The sequence below is a fragment of the Condylura cristata genome, unplaced genomic scaffold, assembly GCF_000260355.1.
Source record: "Condylura cristata isolate star-nosed mole 26May11 unplaced genomic scaffold, ConCri1.0 scaffold00001, whole genome shotgun sequence".
Lineage (NCBI taxonomy): Eukaryota > Metazoa > Chordata > Mammalia > Eulipotyphla > Talpidae > Condylura > Condylura cristata.
In genome coordinates this window covers 86,217,238-86,227,479 of record NW_004567102.1, presented here as the reverse complement: position 1 = coordinate 86,227,479, position 10,242 = coordinate 86,217,238, and the positions used below count along the sequence as shown (strand labels likewise).

The 10,242-nt window shown below is 58.1% G+C and overlaps 1 protein-coding gene across 1 annotated transcript in view; it reads right to left on the bottom strand.

Moving 5' to 3' along the window:
- The window catches only part of TMEM181 (transmembrane protein 181), a 61,143-nt gene that overhangs the window by 16,554 nt on the left and 34,347 nt on the right, over positions 1-10,242 (bottom strand). The window contains 4 exon segments of the mRNA XM_004674161.2: positions 152-273; positions 1,294-1,384; positions 2,703-2,758; positions 5,689-5,792. Coding sequence (XP_004674218.1) covers positions 152-273; positions 1,294-1,384; positions 2,703-2,758; positions 5,689-5,792 — 373 coding nt within the window.

The window sequence follows — 10,242 nt, the reverse complement described above, 5'->3', positions numbered from 1 at the left end:
TGGGCCCCGGCACGCTCCCCTGCCACCTGAGGGTCCTGGGCCCCGGCACGCTCCCCCCGCCACGTGAGGGTCGTGGGCCCCGGCACGCTCCCCCCTGTCACGTGAGGGTCGTGGGCCCCGGCACGCTCCCCCTGCCACGTGGCACACTCACCCCTGCACACGTGAGCGTCCGGGTCCGGTTGTGCACTTTGCTGTGGATGAACATGGTGGTGCCGTCCTGGGCTACGCCGTCCACTTTGACAGTCATGGGGAAGCTCGTCTGGATCGACGTTTCTGCCAGAGCAGCTCAGCGTCAGGCGCCTCAGCAGGGGCGCGTGCGGCCCCCGCCCCTACCCTGGCCCCCACGAAGCCGTCCCCCGGGGCATGCGGGCCCGCAGGTGGGGGCCCCTCGTTGGGGTCACGGCTGACGGGAGCGCCTTCGTTTCCTGGGACATCTGAATGTAGCTTCAGACCATGACTGAAAGATGGTTTATGTCTTCTGATGACATGACTTATTATTTTTCTGACATGTTCATTGTTATAAAAACCAGGAAAAAGTATAAAAAAAGGCATCAAAATTGTGCAACCTCACTGCCCAGGCTAGTTGTGTCCCTCTGTCCAGGCCACTTCTAGGCATGAGGATGTGCGTTTTTCCCACAGAAACTACTGTGCTCACAGAGTCAGACTCTCAACTGGTGGGTCTCACCCGGACCCCAGCGCCGAGAGTAGGGAGGGCGGCCCCCCGCTAGGGCAGCCCGGGGCCCCCCGGGAAGGGCAAGACCACGTCCCCGCAGGGCCGCCTGGCCAGGCCCGGCCTCGCCACCACAGACACCGGCCGACAGAGCCTGCTGTGGGGTCCGTTTATGCGTCCTGTGTGCCCACTGCATCCCGGCAGCACCCACTGTCGTGACGACCCTGTTATGGTGACCGGTTGTCACAGGGTCTCGCACACTGTGCCCTCAGGGCACAGGACTTACTGTAGCCGGAGGCCTTGGAGAAGGTGGCAGCCGCCGTGCCCACACCAGGCAGCCCGGCTAAGCCGGCTCGGCCTCCCCATGCTGATGGGTGCCCAGCGCTGACCCGGTACCCGAGGGCTGCCCAGTGCTCCTGCCCTCCAGCAGTCCCCCGAGGGGGAGCAGAACTTCCTGAGCACTGTCTGGGGGACCCCGCAGGCCTGGGAGGGGCCCCCAGACTGCGGCGTTATAGCAACGACCGCCCTGTGCCCCCGTGGAGCGTGTCTGAGACGTTAAAGCTCCTTCGGCTCTGACACTCGGTGCCGCCCCAGGGACGCCAGGCCGGCGTCAAGCCTCCTACCTTTCGACTGCTCCAACTCTACGACGCACGTCAGCCACAGCTGCTGGTTGTACATGGACAGTGGGTTCGAGATGAGGTGAATTGGCCTTAGCTGAGGCAAGAGGGAATAGCGCCACGTCAGTACACGGCCTTTTCAGCAAGTCGACCAAACGCCGCCATCTGAACGTGCGAGTTTACAGGCTCGCGGTCAGCCTTGCTCCCGGCCGGGAGGCGGCCTCCCGCCTTCCTGTGCAGACGGCCCACCGGAGCCGGGCACGACGGGCCGAATGACCCGCCAAAAGCCGCTAGGAGAACAACGTAAAGCCATGACAGCAGACTCGGAGGACAGTGGACTCCAGGGAAACAACTTCACGCTCACAAGATGAAGCACCTCAAGCGTCACTTCTCTGGCCCCAGACCAGCCATGTCGTCACTGCATGTGTGTTACTTCCAGCTCAGGGTCCCCAGGAAGAAACTCAGGGGGACGTGTGGCCAGGGAAGGGGGCAGCGTTCTTCCAACGGCAGAGGGCTCCCGAGGACGCTCAGGACCCCGTGGCCCCAGGGCAGCGCCTCTGAGCGCAGCCTCTGGTTCCCGGAGGGCCAGCGCTGGGGCAGGCCTCCATGGGGCCCCTGGGCCCAGGCTTTCCTAAAAGCCCCAGGATGACCCATGGCCGTCAGCGGTGGGGATGAGCTTCTGGGAGCACGAGAGTCGGGAGCGGCCGTCCCCCAAGTCAATAAAGGACCGACAGCCGGGGAGAGAAACTTCGGGACCAAAGTGCGGCCAGGACCCCTGCGGCAAGTCTCCGACTGGACCTTAGTGGGCGTTAAGTAAAGAGCCCCTGAGGTCAGCTCCGCATGGGCCCTTCGAGCCAGCTGCAGGGGCCTCTGAGGACATGGACCTCTCCGCCATCTGCAGGGAGGAACCTAGCAAGGAGCTGGGCCCTGGGGCCCGGGGTCAACGGTCAGGTCCCCACGCACGTCACAGTGCCGTTGAGTTTGTGATGAGGATATTACGTTTGCGGCAGCAACACACAATCCTGCTTTTCTGGGCTTTCCCAAGTCAGCTTGGTGAGAGGGGACCCACATCCTCCGACTGGGAAAGCCTTTGCTTTTCTCTAAAGACGACCAATCAAGGCCCGTCAAACCCAAGGAAGAGGAGAAGAGCTTGCGCTTGGGCGGAGTTGGAGCGAGGCGCACGAGGCAAGCGTCACGAGCCAGGCCCCCGCGGCGCACCTGGGCTCGGGGGACAGGTGACAGTGCCCGGCAGAGCAGCACAGGCAGCCGCCTCGGCCGAGCAGCCCCAGAAGTGGCAGGAAAGGCCGGCAGCGGGGCGGGACATCCCGGAGAAGCAAGCTCAGGGCAGTGGGCGGCGGACCTCTGGCGGGACCCTGCTCAGAGAGCCAGGAGCTGCCCCCCAAACCCCGTCTTACCTTTTTGCCATTATTCAGTGAAAAGTTAGCTGCAGACGTCTGGATCACTTTGGGCCCTGGGGGTAAGAGAGCGGAGAGGCAGGTCACGTCCAGGGCGAGATGACTGGTTCTTTCCCGAACGCCGCGGAAGCTTCACACCTTGTCGGCGGTGGGTCCTGTTTCCCTAGTGACTTCTGAGACCAGAAGGGCGCATGCGGCTAAAACTGAAAGCGGGGCTCGGACGCAGCGGCCCGCTGCTAGCCAGTGGGCTCTGTGCATGGACCCGAGGAAGCACAGCGACACACGGTGGCCGGAAGCACCGAGCTGAGGCCGTGCAAGCGGATGCACACTGGGCTCTTCCTGAACTCGGTGGCGAGACCTCGGTGAGCGCCACGCTGCAGTCTGATGTCAGAGCAGCAGACGGCACACCGGGGTGACTCTAACACAACCCGGAGCCGGGTCTGTCCTGCAAAGACCCCTCGCCGCCATGTTCCGGTGGGCCACAGAGCCCACGCCTGCAGCCAGCACCCTCCGCATGCAGGAGGACACGCCCAGCGGGCACCTCGGCTGGCAGGAATGGCCGGCTGCACCAACCCAGGGTGTGGGGAGGTGGCCTGTCCATCCTAGGAGTGGACAGACAGGGGCCTGCGGGAAAGTCCTCGCGAACAGAAATGAATGAGTTGTAAAAATGAAGAATCACAGCTGCTCACTAGTGCCCAGACCGGCTCTGCCACGGCCCCAGAGCCCCGGACGGAGGGCCCGTACCCCCTAAGCACCATGCACCCTGCCCCGGCCTACACTGTTACTCACCCTCACGCAGGGCCCTAGGCTGCTGCACAGAACCTTGCAAATGATCAGCTCTGGGCACACACAGACTTCAGGACACCCCAGATGCCCCTGTGTCCACTGGCCAGAAGGGGGTGGGCAGGTGACCAAAGGGGTCCCAGCTCAGGTGCCAGGGCCACAGACCAGGTGGGGCCCAAGCCCGCCCGAAGCTGGAGTCCACAGTCCAGGGTCTGAGACGGGCACAGACACTCCAGCAGCTGCAGAGCCCCACCCTGGCCCCCGACCCGTGGACTCAGGGCTGCCTGGGGGAGGCCACGTGGGAGCCGCGAGACTCTGCCCGGGCCAGCGGTAAGCCAAAGCGCCCGCAGTGCCGTGCGGTGTGGCGTCAGGGCCACACGGGAGCAGAACACCCCAGCACAGCCCGCTCCACCTGCCGGGGGATGCGGGAGGAAGACCGTGGTCTCACGGCGTCAACCAGGTGCCGCTGCGGCCGCACTGCCCGGCCGCCACCGGGCTCCGTCGTGGGACAAACCCAATACTCTCTGGCTGCCCGGCACAGGCACGGCCCGTCCCAACCCGACCACAATACCCCCAGCAGCACCAGCTGCCGGCCAGTGGGGCCAGCAGTGCCCCTCGTGGGCCCCCGGGGGCTCGCCCTCCGGCCCCTGACTCCGCCCAGGTCACCGCACTGGCCACGTCCACGTGGCAGCCCCACAGGGCGCGCTGACAGCCCAGTGGGAGGAGCAGCGGCTCTCTCCGGCCGAGGCGAGGCTCTGCGTCGGCGCAGGGGGCAGCCCACGGCTCAGAGGCCTTGGGCGCCGGGGAAGTGTCCGGGCCCAGAGGCGCGTCTGGGGTGATGCTCTTGCATCTGGCTCCTCCAGCAGCCACAGCTGAGACCAGTGCTGGTGGGCCTGGGAGGCAGCAGTGCGCCCTGGCAGCGGGAGGCCGTCCACCCAGTGACCAGCGGGCACTGGTCTTCCGTGGGCCAGCACCAGAGGAGGCTCACAGGCGGGCTGTGGGCGCGCTGCCCCCGACCCGCGGGCCTGAGTGTCAGCGGCAGGTGGGGACGTGGGAGCAGCCTGCAGCCGGCCTCCGGGCTGGGGCCCAGGCCCCTCGCTGCGAGCCACGCCTGCCCCCCCTCGCAGGCCCTGACGCGCCTCTGGGCCGTGGTCTCCACCCGGGAGCCCAGCACCTCACCAGTGAGCTGCCGGTCACCCGCCCATGTGTGCACAGAGGCTGGGAAGTGGCTTCAGTGAAGGGGCCTGAGCAGGAAGTAGGGGAACAGGGCCCAAAGCCGTGGTCCCCCTCCAGCGACACCATCTTCTAGCTGCCTACACCCCTGGCCTCGGGGTGGGGGTCCCCTCGGAGAGGAAGGAGGGGCCAGGCCTGGTTTACAGGGGCTTCAACTATGTGCAGGTGCGGAGAAGGCTGGACATAATGGAACAGAACCGTGGAGCCGAGACGGGCATGGCTGAGAACACGGGCAGTGGCTGAGCTCCCGTGAGCCACTGACGCCTCCCCCGCCCAGCCCAGGGATGGCGTGGGCCTCGCCAGCAGCCTGTGTCTTTGCATTGCTCGGGGTGACTCCTACTCCCCCTTCTTCCGGGAGGAAGGGGCTGGGCTGCAGGTGCTTCGGGCACCATCGCCGCCTTCCCCCCGACCCTCCCAGCCACACCCCCCGCCCGTCCGTTCACAGCCACGCTTCCGTCCAGCTCAGGAAAGCAGCCCGGCCCCGGGACAGACACCACACTCCACGCTCACGTGAGCGCGTTAAGTGCCTCGGTGACGTAGACACCCACCCACACCAGCCCTGCGCACGGGAAACTGAAGGGAAAGAAGAAACCCGGGCGTCACTCCAGCCTGCGCCCCGCGCTCCCACTCGCCACACCGACGCGACCCGGCTGTCTGCCCATCAGCCGGCAGGTTCTCAACGCCTCGGTGCCCAGCTGGGTCCCGGTCCAGGTTCCACAAGTGTCGGATTATCCGGGAAGGGTCAAGGCTGCCTTGTGCGGCCAAGCGAGCTCAGGCCCTGGCTGCTGGGCAGACGTGACCGGGTGCCCTGCCGCCCAGGAGTTCGGAGGAAGCGGCGCCCACCCGGCGGCTGGGTGGGGGGTGGCCATTCCAGGTGAGGGCGCGTGGGCACAGCCGGGCCAGGCTGGAGAGCGCCGCCCAGGGGGCTCACGGCAGGGGCGACAGAGTGACCGAGGCTGGCCCGACTCACCTTTGATCCCAATGAAGACGGTCAGGCCGAAACAGACGAAGAAGACGACGAACACGAGGACGAAGTGGCGCTTGGACAGCGTGTAGAGCCGCATGGGTGCCAGCCTGCGGACAGGGGCGGGTGAGGCGGGGTCCGAGGCCTCCCAGCGCCCCGCCGCCCCCAGGCGCCTGCCTGAGGCTGGGGCTGCCCGACAGCGCAGTCTCTGAGGCCGGGGCCCAGCGCAGCGGGCTGCTGGGATGCTCTGGGCCGGTGCGCTGCAGAGGCCCAGCCCAGGCCGGCACAGGGCTGCCCAGGCGCGCACCCCCAGCAGAGGCGGGAGCATGGCAGCTTCCCTGCCCACTCAGGCCCGCGTCGCCACTCCCCTGCATGGGCGACGACCTGTGCGCCACACCTTCAGTGGCCAGAGCAGACCCTAAACGTGCAGACTGGACTGGGCACTGCCGAGCCCGGCCCACACCGCAGGCGCCAACACAAGTCTCTGCCCGGCCTGCCCACCAGCCCAGGGTGCTGACCTCGGGCCCAGCATCCTCATACAGACTATGAGCCCCAGCGTGGGGGGCTGGTTCCGAGGCCACCAGCACGTGGCATCAAGCTGCTGTGAACAACACCCCTATGGAAACAGATCCCCCTAACAGTGCCCGCAGCGCCCTCTCGTCACCCCAGGTTGTCCTCTGGTCAGAAGACAGCAGGGGCTGGGCCTTGCTCGGTGCCCGCTGCTCAGGGGCCAGAGAGCAAAGAGAAGTCTGCAAAGGACCTGAGGTTGGGCGTTTGGGGCAGGTCAGTGTTGGCCCAAGTCCTCAAGGACTATAAACAGCCCCAAAAGATTAACAGCAGCAGGTGGGCCCATCAAGGGACCAGGACCCAAAGAGATGAGGGGAGAGGTATTTTGTTTTGCTTTGCTTTTCACATTCTTTTCATTCCCCTAGTGCTTAGGGAGCTGACAGCAGGGAAACACCTGAGTTCTGGTGCCTTCCAGACAGGTGGGCACCTCCCGCCCCTCCACCCCCCCCCATCTCAGGGGAGACACAGGGGTTTGACCCAAAACAGAGGGAGCGGCTGTTTGCCCCTGTGGACGGAAGTTCACGTGGTGCAGGGCACGCCCTCCCCTCCCCCACGGCTGGCAGACTCCAGCTCCTGAGCGGAAAGCAGCTGGGCGGTATCTCATGGCGAAGGTGGGGCGGCTGGCCACCCTCCTCCGCAGCGCTGACGTGGCTCTGCTGGTAAGAGTCCACTCTCTCCGCAGGACCTGTGAGGCTCAGGTGGGGTGGACTTTCAGATCTGCGTCACTCCGTGTCGCACAAAACAGAAGTGGTGGGGAAGCGAAAGAACCTTTGCGACTCAGGTCCCAGCCCTGAAGCGCGGCCCGCTGCGTGTGCAAGGAAAGCTGAGGCCAGAGTGGCCTCACCCCAGCTGGGAGTCTGGACCCGGAAGATTATAAACTTGAGAGCCCGTGCTGGCTGCCACGGCCACCCTGAGGCCAGAGGGGTTCTCAGGAACTCCGGGGGAGAGGACGCTGTCTTTGCACGTACCTGGGCCTCACTAGAGCTCCCCAGCACCTCCCAGGAGACTGTCCTGCAGCTGTCTCAAGGGGACACTTCCATATTGCCAATCCTGGAGGCCAACAGGGCTGAGGACTTTGGCCTCTCAGGACACGTACTAACATACTACAAAAGCTGAGATTCTGGGGCTCGGCCAGGCTGAAACCAGGTGCTGCCAGCTCCACCCCTGACAACCGTTTGGGTAACCCTCGTGGGGGCCTGTGAAGAATAAGCCAGAGGCCAGGACACCACAAAGGGTCAGAAGACTCCCAGATCAGATCACTCCAACAGCGGCCCAAGGTCATGCTCTCCAGACTGAGAGCAGCAGCTGCTCTTACTACAGAGACACACACAGAAAGGAAGTAAAATGAGGAAACAAACTATGTTCCAAATGAAAGAACAAGACAAAACCTCAGAAAAAGATCTTATAAAATGAAAGGCAGATAAGGAAACCGCCGGATAAAAAATCGAAAGTAATGGTCAGAACGATGCTCAGTGAGCTCTGGAGAAGAGAGAACACAAGAGACAGAGGTATGAGAAAGGGCCGAAAGCAGTCCCAGGCCCACAGGGTACAACAGCCAGCCTGAAAAACTCCAAACAGGGGCTCAAGCCCAGGCTTGATGAGGCAGAATGGATCCACAGGCTCAAAAAAAAGAGCAGAGGGGGCCATGGCACAGCAGGCTGAAGCCACTGCAGCACAAGTTCAATCCCCGCCTACCCCAGAGGTGGCCCACAGGGCGCGGCAGACCTCTCCCGACCCGCCCGCTGCTCCCCTCAGCAGTGGACTTCGTCCATCTGCCTGTTCTGCTCCCCGCTCTGTCTCTGGTGAAGCCTCTCACTGCCCCTGTACCCCAGCTCTGTATGCAAAAATAAGTCTTTTAAAAATATATATTCTTCTCAAGTGAACATGGTACATTCTCCAGAACAGATCATATGTTGGGCACAAACTAAGTCTCAATAAATTCTAGAAGGCTGAAATCACATCAACCATCTTTTCCAACTATAAGAGTGCAGAAACTAAAAATCAATTATATGAAGAAAGCCAGAAAAATCACAAATATCTGGAGATTTAATGACATGCTACCAAACAACCATTGGATCAATGAAGACGTCACTTTGAGACGAGTAAAAATGGAAACTGAGCATACCAAAATCTATGGGATGCAGAAGGAGGAACTTCCTAAGAAGGAAGTTCACAGTGATAAAGACCTACCTCAAGAAACAAAAAAAATCTCAAATAACCTAGCCTTACACCTAGAGGAACCAGAAAAACAAAAGAAGGCCAAAGTTAATAGAAGAAACAGGATCAAAATGCAAATAAAAGAAATAAGAGACTTAAGAGACAACAGAAAAGATCAACAGAACTAAGAGCTAGTTTTTGGAGAAGATCAGCAAAACTGACAAAACCTTAGCTACATTCACCAAAAGAGACTCACGTGAGTGAATTAGAAATGAAGACATAGTCGAAAGGGTACCGCAGAAATACAAAAGCTCATCAACTACTCTGGGACAACCTAGAAGAAATATATGAATTCCTAGAAACCTACAATCTGCCAAGACTCAATCACAAGGAAATAGAAATTTTGAACAGGTCACTTCTAGGCTCTTTGGCTAAGATCAAGTACAGAATGTCTGACTAGACCAAACAAGGAGAGTGAATGAGTAATCGAATGCCTGTCCCAAAATAAAAGTACAGAGCAAACTGGGAGTTCTACCAGAAATTCAAAGATTTCATACCTATCTTTTTAAAAATTCTTCTCCAAAACTGAAGAGGAAGGGATACTTTCAGACTCATTTTGAAGGTCAGCATCACCCTGACAAAAACATGGCAAAAAGTGGAAATCACAGGCTAATAATCCTAGTGAAAAAAGATGCAAAAATTCAGCAAAACATTAAAAAGGATCATAAAAATAATCAAACTGGGTTTATTCTGGGAATCACAAGGATGGTTCAACACGAACAAAACAAACAGCATGATATACCACTTTACCAAAAAAAAAAAAAAGATGAAAACCATATGATCATTTCAGTAGACACAGGGGAAGCATCCGCCAAAATCCAACATTCATTTATGATGAACATAAATCCAGGCAAAATGAATTTAGAGGAATTGTGCCCCCGCAAAATAAAGGCCATATGTGACCAGCCACAGTAAATATCGTACTCAATGATGAAAAGCTGAGTATCTGTCCTATAAAACAAGGAACAAGACGAGGATGCTGTTCTTGCTAATTTTATTCAACACAGCATTGGAGGTCCTGGTTAGGAAAATTAGGCAAGATAAAAAGGGATGAAAATTAGAAAGAAATGAAACTATCTTTGTAGATGACATGATTTTACGCATTAAAAAATTCTAAAGACTTCACCAAAAAATGTCATAGGGCTAGAAAATTTGCAGGCTACAAAATCAGTATACAAATACTCTGGCATTTTTACACACCAAAACGAAAATATCAGACAGAGAAATTAATAAAATAATCCCATTTATGATTGCTTCAAAACAAAAGAAACCTAGGACTAATTTAGCCAAAGAAGTAAAAGATCTATACTTTGAAAATTAGAAGACACTGATGAAAGAAATCAAAGGTGACAGAAAGAAATGAAAAGATATTCCATGGTCATAGATTAGAAGGATTAACATTGCTTTTTTAAAAAGTTCATGTTACTCGAAGCAATCTATAGATTCAGTGCAATCCTGTTATCAAGATTCCAATGGCATTTTTCACAAAAATAGAACAAACAATCCTAAAATTTGGATAAAAGATCCCAAATAACCAAAACACTCTTGAGAAAGAAAAAACGTGGAATTCAAACTGTACTGGTTTTGAACTATACTACAAAACTATAGTAATCAAAAACTGTAGGGTATTAGCATAGCAACATAGATCAAGAGACCAGAAAGTCCAAAAATGAAGACCCATATGGCCAATTAAGCTACATTATTCATGCAACAGTAACAGCAGGCAAAATACATACAATAGCAGGCAAAAAAAAAAAAAAAAAAAAAAAAAAAAAA